At 60.3% G+C, this 19,745-nt stretch overlaps 2 protein-coding genes across 2 annotated transcripts; one reads left to right on the top strand and one right to left on the bottom strand.

Annotated features, from left to right (window-relative positions):
* Positions 1–2: 2 nt before the first annotated feature.
* CHLRE_11g467525v5 (uncharacterized protein) lies at positions 3–3,134 on the bottom strand. The gene is made up of 6 exons (XM_043067281.1): positions 2,993–3,134; positions 2,256–2,678; positions 1,239–2,059; positions 941–1,021; positions 790–851; positions 3–724 (listed from the first exon to the last, which is right to left on the bottom strand). Exons 1-6 carry the CDS (start codon positions 3,038–3,040, stop codon positions 378–380), a joined length of 1,782 nt encoding a protein of 593 aa, XP_042919282.1. The 5' UTR covers positions 3,041–3,134; the 3' UTR covers positions 3–377.
* Positions 3,135–3,270: 136 nt separating this feature from the next.
* Positions 3,271–7,530, top strand: CHLRE_11g467524v5 (uncharacterized protein). The gene is made up of 9 exons (XM_043067280.1): positions 3,271–3,497; positions 4,748–4,861; positions 4,978–5,077; positions 5,232–5,302; positions 5,547–5,614; positions 5,807–5,857; positions 5,990–6,052; positions 6,233–6,331; positions 6,536–7,530. Exons 1-9 carry the CDS (start codon positions 3,437–3,439, stop codon positions 6,701–6,703), a joined length of 795 nt encoding a protein of 264 aa, XP_042919281.1. The 5' UTR covers positions 3,271–3,436; the 3' UTR covers positions 6,704–7,530.
* The last annotated feature ends 12,215 nt before the right edge of the window (positions 7,531–19,745 follow it).

The following is a 19,745-nucleotide window of genomic DNA, read 5'->3' as shown; positions in this document are numbered from 1 at the left end:
CCCAGTCGACCAAAACCCGCTGCGACTGTCCACAAGAAGCTTGAAACCATGTATGCATGCTGCATATTTCCACGGGTGACGTCCATTGCAAGTGCTCAGTCCACGACTGCTGACAAGTGTTCCCCGGTCACGGAAAAAGGGGCTGAGCCCCTCCACAGCCTCCACAGTCTGAGGCCGAACAACCTCATCGCCTGAACATAGCCGGGGTCGGTTTCCACAGGCACATAGCCAAACCAGGGCCTAGCAATCGTGATGCCACAGCAGAGCCAACCTCAGCCAGATGCAGCACAGTTGTCAACAGCCGCACTACTTGTCATGCCGCTACGCATGCCCTGCCAGCCCCACCGCGGACCGCTACCTGGACACCAGCCGGCTCCTCAGACTGCGCGCTTGCGCCGCTTCTTGGGCGGCGCTGCGCTCTCCTCCTCCACGTGGCCTTTCCCGCCCCCTCCGCTACCAAGATGCGCGCACGCGCCCCCGCTGCTGTCGCCGCCGCCGCCGCCGCTGCCGCCGCCGCCGCCGCCGCCGCCGCTGCCGCCGCCGCCACCGCCGTCGCCGCCGCTGCCGCAGCCACCGCTGCCGCTGCCGCCGCCAGTCTGCAGCGATGCAGGTCGCTTGTGCCCCAGCAGCATCTCCACCAGCGCGTGCCGGATGTTGGTTGCGGAGTTGACGTCACGCTGACGACTGCTGAAAACCACTCTGCCCATGACTGCTGTTGAAACAACTACAAACGTCAAGTGGTATAAGTGACATTGCATCATTACTAAAGCTCATAGGTGTAGTGGGGGCCGGCTGGCTGCGGTTTGGCCAGGTCCGTCATCCATTCATCCACACGGTCATACGGGAAGAACCTGGAGGAGTGTGCGAGGAAAGGCGGGCGTGTGTGTAAGGTCATGTACTTTGCAAACCGCGCTTTCTGCCAATCCCGGGGGCAACCAACCTGTAGCTCGCACCACAGCGGTCGTTTGGGCACCCCCACACGTGACAGCTCTCTATGAGGTGGTCACCTCCCAGAATCAGCCTGTTTATGCGGGGGTTGCGTAGTGCAGCGTGAGTATGGCATTGTTAGTGCATATTTGTAGAACCTTGTAGCATTTGAGTGCACATGAGGCAAGACACGAGGTGGTGTTGGTGACGTACGAGTATGGAGGCGCTGTGAAGGAAACACCGACACCGTGTTGTAAAAAGGCACATGGTACACCCAAGCATGCCAAGTGAACCCGGTTACTAGGACTCACCGTTTGGACCTCATGCCCTCCAGCAGCTTGGCTGAAGGGAAGCCGTACAGGATTGGCAGCAATGCTGCGCCGCCACACCGTGGGCAGCGCAGAGACTTGAGGAACGCCACCTGGTCCCGGTATCGCCGCCGAGCGCTGCTGTCGCCGTCTGGGGAGCTGCTTCTGCTGCCAGTACTGCCCATGCCCGATACCCCGGTAGCGGCTGGAACGGTGCTACCCATGCTAGCACCCCCAGTAGCTGCCTGGTGCGGCTTACTACCGGTGACACCTGCATCGCTGACCTGCGCGGAGCTGGAGGCAATGGGACAGGCTTCTGTCGGCGCCTTCTGAAGCGTATCTACACGGCTGAAGGCGCCCGCAACAGACCGAGGCGTACAGGCAGCAGATAGGGGCGCCTGCTGACGCTGAGCAGGCGGCGGCGTGCTGTCCTCCCGTACTGGCGCAAGGCCTGAGCCCAGTCGAAACAGCGCGCTCTGCCGCAAGCCATCGCCGGGTCTGCTCCCGGGCCCCGGCTCCCCCGCTGCCTTTGCGCCATCCACTGTTGCATGCGGGAGGCTGTCGGGCTCACACAGCGCAAGGCCAGCCAGCGCTATGCCCGGCCCAGTGCCGCCAGTAGCGGCCATAGCCGCTGCTGCACCTGCTGCCGCCGGTCCCACGCCGGCACCCGGCCAGGCGCCTGCACCGGCGCCCGGCCAGCCACCTGCACCGGCCCCGACGCCGCCACCAGCCGCCCCCATGGCCAGGTACGCCTCCGTGGGAAATACCACTGCGCCCCAGCGTGCCGCAAACAGGCTGCTCCACAGCGCATCGGACGCTGCCACCTGTTTGCCGATTGCAAGGGAAAACATACTAAAAACGTTTTACTGAGACTACAATTGCATAGGGAAACCAAACGCTGCCAAGCACGTACATACTGCGTAAGGTATCTGCTGACAGCGAGCCAAGCGGCATCTCACATGTCCAATCAATCATTTCCAATGCCGCAGCCTAGTACCGGGCCCAGCCCCGACCACTCACTGCCGCCAGCGCCTTGCAGGTCAGGGCGGCCGCGCACAGGGAGGTGTAGTCCAGGTGCTTCAGCACCAGCTCCAATACCGAGGAGGGAAGTGCGTCTAGGCCGGAGCGCTCGGCGAAGTGCGCCGCTGACTCGTCAGTGAGGTCCGGCGACTGCGGCATGGGGTCGTCTGCTGTTTGACCTTCTGCAGTCGACGCCACTGCCGTCGGCCCTGCCGCGCCACTGGTCTGCACACGGGCGCGCCCCGGATGGAAGTCCTCCTCTCCCGGCACGCACCCCGCCGACATGATATCCCGCAGATAGCTGTTGACAGCCCAGTGCGTCTTCCCGCGGGCGCTGCGGATACTGAACAGGATCTTGTCCTGGTCCGGGCCGGGACCCAGCTTGGCACGCAGCTCAGCCACCAGGGACTGCTCGTTGGGCAGCTGCAGGATGCAAAGTTCAAGAGCGGAGGGTCGCAGGTCATGCTGGCGTGCTTGGGAGGACACCGGTCAAGCTCTGGCTGGGTTGTGGCTGGAAGTACAGGTGAGGCTGGTTGACCCATGAGTGGCGGGCGCAACCTGCGTCCAACTCCTGCGTCTACTGCTCATGTATCTCTCCCTACAATCCCAGGTGTAAGCGTTCGGTTGGTACCAAACCTGCAAGGCACTAGCAAAGGGCCCCGCAGCTCTGCCGCAGCACACGGCCGCAGCACACAGCCCTCGGGTGGGTGCTTGACACTGTCCTGCTTCCCGCTCACCGGCGCCGGCTCCCGGTTGATTGCGAGACGAGCGTCCGGCCCAAACATACTTAGGCTGGCAGCGAGCTCCGCTGTGCTGCACGCTAATATCAAACCGCATGTGCCAGGGAGCAAGGCTGCTTCAAGAGTGTATGCAGAACAGTTATAAGCTATTCATAGATGCAGTACGACCGCAACATTCCGTGAAGCTCCTCATTCAAAGACGTCCGGATGAGGTGCAGATTGGGCCCAGACTAGCCCTGACGGTCTCCAGTCTCCGCGTGCTTGTCAAGTCATTTGACACATCAACGCATCGCATTGCTTATTTTGATAACATCTTCGCTTATAGTCATCAGCGTGCGGGCGCAATAAAACCCCTTGCTGATGCTCTCGCTTCGCGCCCCACTGACGCACCGCTCTGGGTTGAGGCGCATTGCTTGCAAAGCGAGCTCGGCTGCTGCAGAAATGGCCGGGCCAATCAAGTATCCAAATATGTACCCGTATGGCGTGAAGACGCTCACACCGGGTGAGTGGCGTGGCGAGACGCACGGCCGCAGAGTCTATGCCAGCCCGAGCACTGTGGAGAGGCGGGGATAGTGATGGTCGCTGCAGAGAGACAGGTAGAACGGGGGAGACGTTTGTGGGCAGTGGAAACAGTGGGCAGCAGGAAAGCTTGTTGGCTGCAGTGGGCGGGGCCCACGCAGTGAAGGGAGGCCCAGGAATGGGCCTCACTCGGGGTAGCATCCATGGCGTGCGCTTTTCATGCATGTACTCGCACCTAGCCGTCCGAGCGGAGATAAAAAACAAGATGCAATGGAAGCATGCATAGCACGGATGAAGCATGGAATAAGTGCTGCATGTTAAAGTACATGCTTTGCAGCAGATATGTGTGCGCCTAATCAACCTGTCCTATCCCCTCTTATCGGCTGTATCCCAGCGTGCCCACCCTTTTTCCTTTGACGCCTGAAGCATGGGAAAAGTGGGCTCAGCCCAGACCACATCGCGCCCTTTGAGGCCAAAGGATTCGAGACTACCTGAGCTCCCGGATAAGCCGGGGTTAGTTTACGCAGGCACAGATGACCACTTCAGCGCTGTGTCAGCGCATCAGGGCACCGTGCTGCACCATGGCCCCATATGTCTCAGGAATACACATATCCACAATCCCGTAGCTTGAAATGATACGTACCATTATTCATGGTGCGCTGTAACGGTAACTGGTTGCGCTAGAGAACAACCCTGCCCATGTTGTGATACCGGTCAGAGCATGCAGGGATAAGCTAGAGACAACCTAGCAGGTTCCCAGAGGGTATATCCATACACCGGGCGAGGTAAAACACCCAGAAAGCTACCCCGTAGAACTAGCAGTGTGGTAACGTTTATTTTGCGAGGCAGTCTGATTCTTAACCGACCCTACTTATGGATGCGAGTTACAAATGAAGGGACAGCCCGATAAGCGGGGGCACACCGCACCCACGCCGCGAGGAGCCATCTTCGGCCCAGAGAGAAACCCCCACCCCCTGGTTGACAGCCGACCTTCAAAGTGCTACGTACATGAGTCGAAGCCAAGCCGAAGCCCGCCAAAGCCCCACCGAAACGCAACACACAGCACCACTTTTAGGTCTTTTGGCGGCAGCACCCACGCAAAACAAGGCACGACAGACCAGTGGTCTGCCGACAGCCCCATAAAACGCAAGCACCACTCAAATATCACGTCTGAAGTCCTACTTATGCTAGGATACAACCATATTCACACACATCCCCATCTATACGTGACAGGGCAGACGGTGGTTGAGGCCTTGGACATGCTGGGGCCTGAGAGCTCCTTCCGGCTGGAGCCACTGGAGAGCAGCATGTACATCACACCCAAGGCCGCCATGTACAACTTCCGAGGTGGGGACCAGGAGGACCCGTTGTCAGGCATGGGGTCAGCAGAAGGTGGTGCAGGGGCTTTCGCCATCTGATAACATGAGTGCCTCACAAGACAATGTGCACTGCAACACGTGCAGGAAAGGAGCGGCGCTGGGACGTGGTTGAGTCGCACGCGTCCGTTGGCGTGGTTCTGTACCACAAGGACCTCGACGCCTGGATTATCGTGCGCCAGTTCAGGTGCGGGCTCAGCGAGGTAGACCGGCGCAGTTGAAGGAGGTAGCAATATGATGCAAGGTTTACTGCAATGCACAGGAAACCGCGGGTTGGCTTTAACTCGTTTTCCTGCTTCTCCTTTGTGTGCTCACGGTCCTCCTGCTTGTGCTCTGTTCAGGCCAGCTGTGTATGCAACCCTGATGCGGGAGGCGGAGGCCGCTGGCAAGCCCAAGCCACCATACAGCGAGGGTGGGTGCTTGTATATGCGCCCGCGCGTGTGTATCAACGTAGCCAAGCAAATATCAATGGCGAGCTTCTCTCAGGAGTTAAGCAGCTGCATGCAATGCCACTGCTAGGTTCGTTAAGAACATGCAATGGACAACATGACGGGATGCATGGACAGGCATGAAGCACCAAGGCCTCCACAACACACACTGACAATTACTGTAATCTTCTTTAACTGTGCCCCCTTTGTCAATGGCCATGCACGCAGCGTTTACTTATGAGCTGTGCGCGGGCCTGATCGATAAAGACAAGTCCAACCCAGAGATCTGCAAGGAGGTGCGCACCCATCGGTTGCCATGCGGCGCTGCGCCTGCTTGCGCGCACCCGGCGCTCGGCTCACGTTCGCGCTTGAGGCGCTTGTGCGCTGCCAGAGCGAACAACGCAATCGAGCGCGCAATGGTGGTTCTAGGTTGCGGTATTAAGTTTAAGAGACGCCACACTCATGTGTCTGTGCCACCCGCTGCATAGGAGATTATGGAGGAGTGCGGGTTTGATGTTCCCCTGGAGGGCATTCACGAGGTGAGCCGCTAACCAGAGTCCCTTGCAATGCTGCCATCCATCTTGGGCATGATATGCTTAGAAATCCTCGTCATTTGCCTCAATGTTGCAGTGTCACAGTCGTGCCCCGTGTTGCATGCCGGTGGTGTACAGATTGGAGTTGGCATTGCGTCTGCGGGCACCCAGGGCTGTCCACACATCATGTACTACGCGGAGGTCAGTATGGTGACTGCTCAGCCACCGATTCTGGCCATCCCGCAGCTTGTTCATGCCATAGGTAGCGCCTCCCCTCCTCCTCCTCCTCCTCCTCCTCCTTCTCCTCCTTCCCCGCCTCCTCCTTCCCCCGCTTGCGCTGTGTCTGTTGTGTGCTCATTGGCTATGCATTACGGTATGCAGGTGGACTCGTCTATGGCGGTGGCAGGTGCAGGCGGCGGGCTGTTGGGGCACGGCGAGTGCATTGAGGTGCTGGCCCTGCCCTTCGAGAGCTGCCAGCAGGTATGCAGGCCCTGCGGTGTGCATGGGGGCATGAGGTACGCAAGCTCACTACAATGGCGGCTACCCACTGTCCAATCACAACATGGTGGCATGCATTGGGGAAGTGGCAACTGTTTATGTGACTAATGCTTGTGCTGTGTTGCTCTTTCTTTTGACACCTAGCTCATCCCTGCCTGATGCCTGATTCTGCAACACCTACTCCAGTTTGTGCTGGATGGCAAGCTGCCCAAGAGCCCAGGCCTTATGTTTGGCATCACGTGGGCCTACTTCAACAAGCTCAACGGCAGCCTGGGTGCACCACGTGTGGCAACTACCAGTGGCACCGGGCTCCAGAATGGCGAGCTGGTGCTGCAGTCTGTACTTCCGGCGTGAGGGCCCCATGGCTGTGTCGACATACTTGGGTATCCTGTAGGTCTGAATACTATGGGGAGCTGGCATGGAAGGATTTCGTGTTGCCTGGTGGGCAGCTCGCCAAGCAGCTTGTCAAGCGGGTCCTGTGTTTGTTTGAGATAGAGAGACATGATGCACTGGTGTCGAATGGGTGGCTTTCAGTGTAGAGGGTGCGCATCCTTAACCCCCATCAAAACTTGACAGTCAGGTGACTTGCGTACACACAAGTCCTGTGACTAGGACCCTGGCAATGGGCTTGGGGCATGAGCAATGTCATGTTCATTTGTAAAACCTCTAACAAATGCAGCTAAAGGCTTGTGCAAAGAAGGGCTCCTGAATCCGGGCCTACACTCGAATTTTGATGGCTTTTGGGATGCCTGCAGTGGTACTGGAAGGCAGATTTCTGCTTTTGAGGTTTACCCGCATTCACATATGCATTACAGTATGCTGTCTGAATGCGAAGTTCAAGGTTTCAAACCTTCACATCATAACACTTCAAAGTCGGTAGTTCAGGGTTTCACAGCTTCATTGTGACATGCTAGTAATCGTGATGTGCCCGTGCACTTTGCAGGCATCAGCAAACATAGCACGATACCAAGTGTCTAAACCCACAGGGTGAAGGCGGCCCAATCAATGGACAGTGGCCACTCCGTGCGGGTGGGGCGCGGCACCTGGACGAAGGGGGGGCGAGGACCCCGTTAACCCAGAGTTCAGAACAAGTGTTCCCTGGTCACGGGAAAAGGGGCTGAGCCCCTCCACAGTCTGAGGCCGAACAGGGCTCCTATCTTAATGTCTCCAGACATTAATTGACCATTTTGGCCGTTTCCTAGACATTCGTCCTTGGGGCTAATGTCTGGGGCGAGACTTTGTTGGCCCGGGTTTGGGGCGGGTTTTGTCCGAAATCCTATGGAGAAGCCCCCAAACCGCCATGTGCCCAGACAAAAGACGGCGGCCACCCGGCCGTTTTTGTCTGGAGCTAGACATTACCCCCAAAACAAGATACGACCCCTGAGGCCGAACAACCTCATCGCCCGGACATAGCCAGGGTCGGTTTCCACAGGCACATAGCCAAACCAGGTGCCTAGCAATCGCGATGTCACAGCAGAGCCAACCGCAGCCAGACACAGCACACTTGTCAACAGCCGCACGACCGTACTCGTCATGCCGCTACGCATGCCCTGCCAGCCCAACCGCGGACCGCTACCTGGACACCAGCCGGCTCCTCAGCCTGCGCGCTTGCGCCGCTTCTTGGGCGGCGCTACGCTGCGCTCTCCTCCTCCACGTGGCCTTTCCCGCCCCCTCCACTACCAAGATGCGGGCACGCGCCCCGCTGCCGTCGCCGCCGCTGCCGCCGCCACCGCTGCCGCCGCCACCGCCAGTCTGCAGCGATGCAGGTCGCTTGTGCCCCAGCAGCATCTCCACCAGCGCGTGCCGGATGTTGGTTGCGGAGTTGACGTCACGTCCCTGCACCGTCGGGAGGGTAGAGTGAGTGAGTCCCACTGAGCCCTCGACGGAGCCGTCACCCAGCCGTCACCCATCCATCACCCACTGAGCCCCACTGAGCCCACGACTGAGCCCCACTGAGCCCATGACTGAGCCCCACTGAGCCCCACTGAGCCGTCACCCAGCCACCCAGCCATCACCCAGCCAGCCGCCCGCCCGCAAAGTAGACTCACCCACACCGTCCCGCAGTGGTTGCACACTTGGACTTGGTGAGCACATGAGCCCCCCATGGTACGACCGCCTGCAGGCAGCACTGCCCGTCGCCGAGCAAGCGCCGCCCGCACTTCGCACACACCTGGGGAGGGAGGGGACAGGTGTACAGTGTGAACCTTGCTGGCTACCCGGCTACCAGTACACGAGCCCCATCCTGTCCACCCGACCACCTGTCTACTCATTCCGACCCGTCTGCTCTCATCTTGCCTGTGATGTGTAGAACTCATCCACGTGCACCACCAGGTGCGCGTACTTGTCCACCAGCAGGCGGAGCAGTGCCCGGTTTGGGCCCCGCCCCAACCTGCTGATGCAACCGCCATGACCAGTGGTGGCGTTGCCCCAGCCAACAATGACCTCCTCCTTGGGCCTTCCACCAGCCAGCTGCTGCGCCGAGTGCTCCAGCACCTGTACCCGTGGCATTGGTGCTGCGTCAGCGCAATGCAGTTGGTGTGGATGCATCTGCTCAACCCCCACCTTCTGCGTCCGCACATGGACAGTCAGGCGCCACCGCCGCTGGCCCCACTGCCGGTAGAAACGGAGCAGGTGCCACAGCCCGTACTGTTGCGCCGGCGCAGGCGCAGACCCGGCAGCTGCCGCCGCGTCCACGCCACCTCCAGAGTAGAGGTAGCGTATTCGCAGCTCATGATCAGCTGCCGACGCCACCCGCGCGCTGGGTATCCCCGCCTGACAGCACTTGAGCGCCGGCTGCTCCTCTTGCCGTGCCTGCTGCCACAGCCGACGGCCTGTCTGGCCTGTGCAGTGGCGGTAGCCAGCGCCAGACAGCCGGGTGAAGCAGGCGCGCTGCTGGCGGCGCCGTTCTGTTGCGGCACGCTGATGCGTGTGCTGGCGCGTGCCCCGCCACCCTCGCCTCTTGCCCTTCCACCTCCCGCCCCCCTGGCGCCGCCACCTCCGTTTCTGCCCCCGCCGCCGCCGCCGCTGCTGTCGCTGTTGCCGCCGCTGTTGCCGCCGCTGTTGCCGTCGCCGCCGCCGCTTCCGCCGTCGCTGCAGTGGGGACTGGGCAGGCCCAGGAGCCTGGCCATCTGGGCCACGCCAGACGTGCGCGGCTCGTGGCCGGCCACTGTAGCTGTGCGGTGAGAAGCCTGGCATTGACCCGACACAGGCCACCAGGTAGTTGCCTACGCTGGGATCAACGCCCACGATGCGCATGGGGCCAAGGGTTTCCAGCTCAAAATCAGCCAGCGGATCGCCAGCCGCGACCACGCCCGGCACTGGGTTGTCCCCGGGTGCCCGGCCCGGCCCGCCACGGGGCCCACGCTGGTCACCGTCTTCGTTGCCGCTCCCTCCGCTGCTGTGCGCCCGCCTGCCGCCATGCCCGCGCGCTCGGCTGCCCCCGCGCCCGCGCGACGGGCTGCTGTGCGCGCGCCTGCCGCCACGCCCGCGCGCTCGGCTGCCCCCGCGCCCGCGCGACGGGCTGCTGTCGAAAAGCGTAGCAGAGGTACCCGGCGCCCACATCCCAGAGGCGGCTTCAAGGCGAGGGAGGCGGGGAGTCCACATCATGAGGTACCACCAGGAGCATTTATTGACGTGCTTGAAAGCATGCAGTCACCGGTACCCTGCGCAAGGTGGGTGCTGAGAGGGCACCTTACTTTCCCATCCCAAGACTAACAAAAGACTGCAGCCGACCCCAAAAGTCGGAGATAAACGATACACTAACACGCAGCACCTGGGACGACGTCAAAGCCCGACCCGCGCGTACACCAGCCATGACCACCTGCTGCCGGCCCAGGTCCAGGACGGAAAACGCAGCCAGGCACACCACATCCCAAACCGGCGGCGCCAGCCCAGCAGGCGGCTGCACCAACCAAAGATCAGCACGAGTGAAACACTCATCCCCCAAGTCCGGCACGGCACCCATAGCCATGTCCTCCCGCAAAGCCCGCGCCACAACGCAGTCCCAGAAAGGGTGCCGGCGGTCCCCATCGCACATATCCATCGCACAAGCCTGGCACAGAGGCATCCTCGTTCCAGACGCACGGAGGTGATGACCATTCTTCGGAAGTGCCCAACATGCGTTGGCTGCCACCCGCCACAGCACCTCCTTGTGGCGATTCTCCCACTTCAACGCTCACAAACGGGCCAGAGTGCCGGCAAAGGTCCAGCGGCATGAGCCTCTCCCGCTTCCGGCACACCAGCATCCCGCACATACAGCAAATGTTTAGTCCGCAGCGCGGACAGCTGGGGACCCAGTTGCATCACCGTCCCCGCCTTCACGGAGTATACCACCAGGAGAATGGGCGGGCCCCCGTCGTGCACCCACCCCAATCCCCGGGCCACCTGCGCAAGGGCCCCAGCCACCGCCCGTTGCATGTCTCCGGCCGAGAGTGGCATAAAAGCGGCACGCCCACGAGCCGCCCCGGCCTCCCGCGCCGCCGCCTCCAAGCTGGTGGGGAGCAGCGCGACCGCCACCGCAAAGCGGTCTGCAGCTTGCAGGGGCGAGTCAGGCCCCACCAGCGGGGATGGGAGCGCCCTCCGGGGCCCCCACCCAAGCACTGGCCGCCACACCTTCTTCAGATACATATCTAGAACTGCCTCCCCAAACCGGGTGCCCCACCCCGCACGGCAGGCGTAAGCCGCTCGCACCTCCTCCAGCTGGTCAGACGTCGCCACCAGCTGACCCACGTACAGGGGCCCCGGTAAGGCAAACAAATCTGCAAACGCCTCTTCAAAAGTCCGATCATTCTCACACAGCGCCGGATTCGCCCACATTGGCACATGGGAAACCCAGGGCCCCGGGGCGGGCGGCGCCACCAACGTCTCTGGCGGCAAATGAGCCATAGCACCTAACAAACGCAAAAACGGTGCGCAGGCCGGGGGAACTGGTTTGTTCAGAACGCGGGAGTTGCCACCCCGCACCAACAGGCACAGCGGCGTGGCCGCCGGGTGACCCCTACGCAGCCACGCCTCCACCACCTTCGTCCATGGCGGCACACACGGCAGTCAACCACACGCCCACAGCACACACCGAACGGCCAGGCCAGCGTGCCGTGCCTGCACATGCTGCCGCAGAGGCAGGAGCCCCACGCCACCACACACCGGAGGCAGCTGCATGATCTCCAGGGACACGCCTACCGGCCGGGCGCGGGGGTTAGCGGCATACTGGGCCGGTCCACCACTGCCGCCACCTGACCCAACAACGCCTTAACAGCCGTCTCCGAGGGCAGACCCGCAAACTCCAAATGGTAGAGCACCTTGCCCAGGGCATACGCCGAGGCCGCGGCCGCCCGACCAAACATAGACACCGGCATGCACACATCCATGCCCAGCACCCCCACCACCGCCGCATACTCCATTGGTGGGGTGGCTGCCTTCCAGTCACCAAAATGTACACCCAGCGACTTGGCCGTTGTGACCACCCGCCAGCCCGGGGGCAAGGGAGGCCCCGCCGCCCCGGCCGGCACCACCCCAAGCCTTCCCGGGCGCCTAGCACCAACAGTTCAACTTTAGTCATGTTCAGCCGCTGGCCGGACGCACACCGAAACACTTCCTTGTCAGCCAGGACGACGGGTGCCGCCTGCAGGCCCGCGAGCAACGGCGCATACTGAGACGCCAGCACTGAGGCAAGGTCAGCAAGCACACCGTGCCGTGTGATGCAGTCAACATATGGCATCACCGCTGCAAAGCCGGGAACTGCATTAAGTGCAGCACCGCACGAAGAAAGGCATAGCCAGCTAGTGGTCCCGTGAGACCACTCTGTGCGGCACCAAAATGACCCCCTTTCGGCCCCTCCAGACCAACCAACAGAACCCCCAGCGATGCAACACCAGGCAGGGGTATGCTATGGTTAGCACATGATGGGCTGCTAACGTGAGAGTAACTGCCCTGTAAACTGAGCACCATATCTGGTGTCGCTGCATGCCACTGCAGTCCCGCTAGGCACCAGGCTTGCTGCGCATTGGCAGAGCCAAGCGCAGCCCCATCCCTAAGTAACATCCCTTTCGCCCAGGACTTCAGTGCCTGTATCTTAAAGATGCCCTCAGGCCCGCAGCATCTACAGCGCGTAGATGACCCCTCCTGCAGCATCTACGCCCGGAAACAATTTATCAGTGGGGCAAGCCCCCAAACCCTCAAAATATCTTTAGATACCACCAAATCTGCACCCAAACGTCTCCACTCCGTAGAAGTGCGGCCCAGTCCCAACAAATGTTTTCACCTTCGGCGGATTTGGGCAGATTTCTACAGTGTAGATGGTAGACATGGGCACTGGCCCAGGCCAAGGATGAAGGCGGTCTGCAGCGGCCAGTCAGGGAATCACCAGCCCCGTCGGTGTCACAGTAGCTCATGAAAGAGCCACCTATGTCACCGCCACCGCCGTCACTGTGACTGCTGCTGCCAGTGCGGGCGGGAGCACCAGCGGAAGCACGGAAGGGCAGACCCATGTCGGCGGCATGCTGAAGGTAGTGCAACACACCCACCGCCAGCTTGTGGATCAGTGCCAGCAGGCGTAGTGCATCTGCAGTGTTGGGTTGACGGCGACACAGTTCAGCGCGCCAAACAGTGATCGGCGGGTCCTGCCGTCCGCCAGTGTTGGCTGCTTGTTACTGGCTGCACACAAGTGCTAGGCGACCAATGCAGGCTGCAAGGTGCAGCAGCAGTCATGCAGTGGCTGTCGCTAATGTACTGGCACTGCTGCAGCGGAACATCGCCGGTGCCGGGGTCCCTCCCGATCTCCATCCCCAGGTAGGTGGCGGCCTCACCCACGCCCCGCACCTTGCTGTGAGTATTGGAGGCGGACTTGACCGCCGCCAGGTACATGGCGGCAATTGGAAGGTTGCCCACATGCACCAGACATAGACGGGGTCTGCCTGCCGCGCCCCGCCGCATAAACCATGCGGGTTCTGACTTAAAGCCGATCAAGCACGCCTAGCTCCTTGCTGGGCTACAGGCGCCAGCGGCAAGATGCCTGCTGGCGTTAACGCACGGACCTCAGCAGCCGACAAGCCAGCGGCGTGCTGCGACGGCTTGATTGACTGCTTGAGCCGCCACTGCTGCCGTTGCCAGCGCCAGCTCTGCCGCTGCTACTGCTGCTGCTGCCGCACTAGAATGTTGCCAATACTCTTGCCAATCGATGCTGGCTAGTTAGCCAGCTCGCACTCACAGACTGGCGCCGACTGGGCCAAGTCCGGAAGATAGCGTGGCTGAGCCATGCCCTAGCCTTCCTAGCAATGATCAAAAGCTAGGAAAAACAGGTGCAGGCTCTGAAGCGGCAAACTGCCCAGGGAATGCGGAGACACGACCGGTAGCGAGACTCCCCTGTAAAGGGGCCTCACACCCCTACCACAAAGGTCACGGTTCAAAGCTCCTTGGGATCACAGTGTTGCGACGCGACCCCGAACCCACGTTCTCACGATCATCCTATCGACCGGACTTCCACCAGCCGCCCAGGGCTCGCCAGCACCCTCTGAGTGATGGCAAGACTAAACAACAACGTTCACACCTTCAACCAGACACTAAGGAGGAACAGACGCTTCAGACCGCGACATCACAACTCCCGCGCAACGCCAGAGCGTCGCGACTTACCCCCAACAACACACAACAATACTCTGTAACACCGCAGCACCAGCACACGCGAACCGGACCCTTGGAGCCAACCCACAACAACCCGACCCTCAAAAACCCCAACAACGCTGCCCTTACCCCAAGAAATTTATATCCCCAGAGACAAAACAATCTGACTAACCCGCAAAACATTACAAACAAGAGTACACTTTCCTCACGCCTTTCTGCTCTCTGCCCCCTCGCGCTCACACTCGCCCTATCCCTGCTGATACTTGCTGCGGGACTGGTGAAGGATACACACAGTTTGTGCAGCCGGGAAGACCGTTTCGCTCCCGGATTCCATGTCAATGGGTGGACAACTTGCCCGCTGGCCGGCAGAATGCTCATGCTTTATGTCCTCTTGCCTCTGCTTATTGCCTTCTGGTGGCACTGGCGGTGTAAGCTGCTCGCCACGTTTGACTTGCGGACACAGACGCACTACGTATCGGAGGCTGTAGGTTCGAATTTCCCCCCCGCTCGCATATGGCTGTATTTCCCTCACGCCTCCCGCAGCGCCCCACGGCCGAAGCCACCTGCAATAGCAGATGCGCGACAGGCCGTACAAGGGCAAGCGAAGGGACGCGGAACACAATGCCTCCTCTTTACAGCCGGCAGCAAACCACCTGCTTCCTCCTCCGCTCCACCTAGCTCCCACTCTGGACGTATCTACTTTGAACAGCAAGAGCTCTCCTTCTGCTGGATACACGCCATCAACAACTTGTTAGGGGCAGCTGCCGTATCCCCCTACCGTGTCCTGTCGTATCTAGAGCAGCTCTTACGTCAAGCCCGAGGACGCGAGAACACCACCGAAACTTTTGCATTGTCGCAAGCCTTCACACCGGCCATAGGCCAGTTCTCAATACACGCTGTCAACCACTATCTCATGTACAACTGCCACAGAGCAAACCAAGCACTAGCTCTCCATGCCCACGACGCCGTACGCCCCGGCGACTCCCCACATAGCGTCACACGCCGCCATGCACAAGCCGCCAATGGATTCCTCATCTTCACACCAGGCTACTCCAGCGGCATCTACGGCCATGTACTTGCAGTCAAACGGCACGGCGCTAATTGGATCATCCTCGACTCAGCCGACACCCAACCCCGCACCATACAACACACCACGACCCTCGACATGGCCGGCACAATTTTCACGCTGTCTACCCGCACCCCTGACACGCCACCCCTCTTACCCCTCTGCCTGAACGGAATTGGGCCACCCGCCAATTGGGCCCCCGACCGCATGGGGCAACCATCTTTCCGCGCACTAAGTCAGCTTGCCAACCACCTCACCGCAAACGGCCACCAACTACTAGACACATGCTCCTGGGGCAACAACTGCGCAATCTTTGGGACCCTAGCCGTCCTACCAGGCAGCCGGGTACCACTCATACCCTCCGACCCAGCACAATGGGCGCCCATGACTGGCGCCATACGAGCATGCATCGCATCCAGGCTCGAGCATCTCACCGCACCAGGCACCCCGGGCAGCGACGAGATGCGCACACACATCCTCGGCCTTTACGAAGAATCCCCACACCCAGAGAACACCATACGCACACACTGCCGCAATATCCGCGATACCTCCATGCTTACCATCCCTGACCTGATTGCCCTCCAATCCCTCCTACCAGGCGTCCAAATCCACGTCATTAGCCCCGGCTACACCGACTGGCTCACTCTCCCAACACCCCAACCCAATGACACCCGCCATGACGTGTATCTAGCACATGTACCCCACTCCTGGGCTCTCGCCGGCTTCCCCACCGCGTTTCCCGTTACAGACTGCAACCACTATATCGCCGTCACACGTCACACCTGGACCTCCGGCTCTGTCACCCAAGATCCCTCACCTCTGTTCCACGAATCTATTTGGGACGGAGGCCCGTGCACGCGAGACATCATTGTCACACACGCCAAATCACCCACCCGCAGCCCACTACCCAAAAAAGCACGCACAAACACCATTACACACGCCCTCCTGCGAGCCATGGGCTCCCCCACCAACCCACGCAAGGCTGCAAAACGCGCGCTCTCCCTATCCCCCCCGGCACCACGCAAAACAACACGGGCCACAACCAATTGCGAAGCAAAGCGAGCCCCAAACACCCGCGCCCCGGCAAACCCACACACACCCACTGCAACGCCGGCCGTGACCAACATTTCCCCCCAACAATCACCACCCGCCGCGCCTCCCAACCCCCCACCGCGCCTGGCTGTCAAGGCACGACAAGCCACACTCCAAGCATTCCTCAAGGCTGCACAGGCGCCTCGGGAAGACCCTGCAACGCCGGTGGCACCCACACACACCGATGCATGCCACCTCGTCACACTTAACGCCCGAGGCCTGCTCTCAAATCTGACAGCGATTCGAGATGAATTAGAGACTTGGGACGCAGACATCCTCATACTCACCGAAACCAAAACGAGAGCCCATCGAACCAGGACGGAACGAGACATCATCAAAAACAGCCTCAAAGCGTACACGTCGTTCGTGCACAGCACACCCCGCCCCCCACCACTGAAGGGCCAAAAACAAGACCCGCGGCGGCACCAACCCTCCGGCGGCGTCACACTAGCCGTACACACCAGATACGCCCGGAAAGAACACATTACATGCTTGCCCACACCAGCACAGCTGCAAGGATACATGGTTCACTTGCGAATCGCAACACATTCATCCCTACCGCTGCATATCATCGGGATATACTGCCCACCAGACAACAAATCCACCCGCGATGCATTATACACATACATCACCCGTGCCACCAAGAGCGCAGCCCGCCTAAAAGAACCCCTCGTAACCGGCGGGGACTGGAACGCCGCTGCTTATGACACGGATAGGAGCACCCGCACTGGTACCCAAGGCGACAAAACGCACCAGACCTTCCTGACTCGCACAAGCCTCAAACCAGCCGCAGGCGCCCACACACAACCCAGGCTGTACACATACACACAGATACAACACGACACCATCACCCACGAGAGCCGCATAGACGACTTCCTAGCCAATACCCACGCCCTGCGCCAGGACAGCCCCGCTCGAGAATGGACCACAGAATGTGCAGGCACAACTGATCATCTCGCTCTCCACCTGCAAATTACCCTACCCTACAAACCCCCGCGCGACGCCTCCCCACACACTGAACGGGAACCTCGAAGACAACCAGAAGATGCCAGCCCAACACTTGCAAACATTGTCAAACCTATCACGCAAAGCCAAAGTCGCGCCATCTCGCAACAATGGGAGGCAGAAGGAACCACCGCGCTTGTAACACTACACGCCACACTTGCCCTACCCAACTGCAGCGCGCAACAAATCATCGACTCCACCGTAGCCGCAATCTCTCACCACTCCAACTCCACGGCATCGACACGCACTGCCCATGACATCATAACCGGCGCACGCGCTCAACTCTCCGCCATCGACCTCAACGCCGCCTCTACCGCTTTATATGGAGCGCTTGCCGTCGGGGCAAAACTCATGCTGCAAACGTGCCCCCAGAAACCACCTCGGACCTCCAGAGCGAAGCCCTCCCGAACAGAAGCAAAGAAACTCAAGCGCTTGATAGCAGTCGAAAAACAAAAAAAGCAACAGTACCTCGCCCTCGTGCGGGCGGCTCAACTGCAGGAACCCGCAATCCCGCCTCCAACGGCCCCCAATCCCTCACAACCCGAGCCCCCCGCGACGCCCGCGCCCGCCACTGCCGCCCGGCAGGAGTGGCAAGACGCACTCAAAACACGCCGCACCACACAGAAAGAAACCAGCGCCAAGGCCGCTAGCAAATGGCTGACTAAGATCTCCAAACTCTTTGCAACCTCACAAAGCAAGGCAGCCAAAATTATGCTCGGAAAATCAGGGCCCCGGCAAAACCTCACGGCTGTGCGGCACCCCGCAACCCAACACATAGCCACAACCAGTTCTGACATCAACGACGCGCTCCACGCCCACTTCCAGGCAGCCGCGGAACCTACCGGAGGCCAGCGCACCGGCCGCTACAGACCCGAGGACAAGGACACAACTTTCCCGTGGAACGAACCCGGAGCGCCCGACGGCGGCTTCCTACTGGCCCGCACAGCACACCCAGACGCTCAATCCCTGCTGCCCAACGTCGCCGACTCCAGCAACTTCCAGAGGTGCATGCAGGCCCTCTCCCGCAATAAAAGCCCCGGCCCGGACGGCATCCCGAACGAGCTACTGAAGTGCATGCCAGAGGCGTTACAATCCGCTGTCCATACCCTCATGTGCGTCGCGTGGATTAAGGCCGAACTCCCGGCCGGCTGGTCCACAAGCGACACCATTCTCCTGTACAAAAAGGCAGACCCGCTCTCCATCTCTAACTACAGGCCTATTGCGCTGTGCAACACACTGTACAAGCTGTATACCAGCTTAGTCACCCGGGCGGCAACTGAAGCGTGCACAGATCTTCTCATCCACAGCGAAGCACAAGAGGGCTTTCAGAAGCACAAGGGAACAGAACGCCAAATCATGAACTTACTGCATGTAATCGAAGACGCAGCCTTAACAAAACGAGACCTATATGTCGCATACATTGATTTCTCGAACGCCTTCGGTACCATTGACCACGACCGTTTGCTTACAATAATGCACCACCTGGGCCTACCAACCGACTTTATTGAAGTCGTACGCAATCTGTACTCCTCCGCAAACACCACAATCCGCACAACACACGGCCGCACCAACCCTGTTCACATACGGCGCGGCACTATGCAGGGTGACACCCTATCGCCCCTACTGTTCATTATCTTCCTTGAACCGCTGCTGCGGTGGCTCCACTACGGGGGACGAGGCTACCGGTACGGCTGTCTCACCAACAGCGAAAACGACGAACATAACTGCTCGTCCCTAGGCTACGCGGACGACCTGACTGTAGCTGCCAACTCCCGAGACAACCTTAGGTGCCAAACTGACAAGATCGCCCGGTACGCTGCCTGGGGCGGCATGCGCATCAACCGCGACAAGAGCGCGTGCACTGGCATACTACACCACTATGCAAGCGCCAACAGTACGGACAAGAGCATTAAGGGCCCCGCCTGTGACCGCACCCTCAAACGCCTCCTGGCGGGCCACATCCATGTCGGCACATGCACCAAAGACGGCAAGCGATCCGCCATCACCCTCCCTTACATCCCCCCGCACAAGCCCTACCGATACCTCGGTGTTGAAATCACTATGACACTAGACTGGCGCTCCCAACTGAAAGCGGTCAAAGCCGACCTAACCGACGCCGGCGAGGAGCTGAGCAGGTACCGAAAACTCCCACGCCAATGCTACATGCTCATCAAACAGTGCCTGAAAGCCAAAGTGGCCTACTCCTTACCAACCATGGCCTACACGCAGCCAGACATTCGGGCCTTGGACGCCCAAATCGCAGGCATCGCTCGAAGATGCGTCGGTCTACCACGCGATTGCGCCACCCGCGCCATCCTACTACCCGCCGAGCTAGGCGGCCTCGGGATCGGCTCACTCCGGGAAGAATACGTGCAGAGAGCCTCGAGGCTACTCGTAATCTCGCTCAACGACACCGGCCGGCTTGGTGTCGTGACACGCCGCCTGCTCCACCTACAGGCCGCGCACGCAGGAAGTGACCTCCCACTGCACGACATGAAAAGGGCGGGTCAATTTTTTGTCACCCTTAAACAACTCACACTTCTACAGGACCACGACCTACTTGCCATGCTGCAAGGCAAAGAATTCACTGCCGCCCTACCAGCCCTTGTCTCTAAACTA

The sequence above is a fragment of the Chlamydomonas reinhardtii genome, chromosome 11, assembly GCF_000002595.2.
Source record: "Chlamydomonas reinhardtii strain CC-503 cw92 mt+ chromosome 11, whole genome shotgun sequence".
NCBI classification, from domain to species: domain Eukaryota; kingdom Viridiplantae; phylum Chlorophyta; class Chlorophyceae; order Chlamydomonadales; family Chlamydomonadaceae; genus Chlamydomonas; species Chlamydomonas reinhardtii.
This window is presented reverse-complemented; position numbering and strand designations above follow the sequence as displayed.

What these genes read in the sequence shown, in the direction of transcription:
- CHLRE_11g467525v5 (XM_043067281.1), bottom strand. Translation starts at nt 3,040, where the DNA reads ATGTTTGGGCCGGACGCTCGTCTCGCAATCAACCGGGAGCCGGCGCCG. An exon ending in GAGGGCATGAGGTCCAAACG is followed by an intron (nt 1,022 to 1,238) that starts GTGAGTCCTAGT and finishes CCGCATAAACAG; the next exon opens with GCTGATTCTGGGAGGTGACC. An exon ending in GGCCAAACCGCAGCCAGCCG is followed by an intron (nt 725 to 789) that starts GCCCCCACTACA and finishes TGACGTTTGTAG; the next exon opens with TTGTTTCAACAGCAGTCATG.
- CHLRE_11g467524v5 (XM_043067280.1), top strand. Translation starts at nt 3,437, where the DNA reads ATGGCCGGGCCAATCAAGTATCCAAATATGTACCCGTATGGCGTGAAG. An exon ending in CAAGCCACCATACAGCGAGG is followed by an intron (nt 5,303 to 5,546) that starts GTGGGTGCTTGT and finishes CCATGCACGCAG; the next exon opens with CGTTTACTTATGAGCTGTGC. An exon ending in CCCTGGAGGGCATTCACGAG is followed by an intron (nt 5,858 to 5,989) that starts GTGAGCCGCTAA and finishes GGTGGTGTACAG; the next exon opens with ATTGGAGTTGGCATTGCGTC.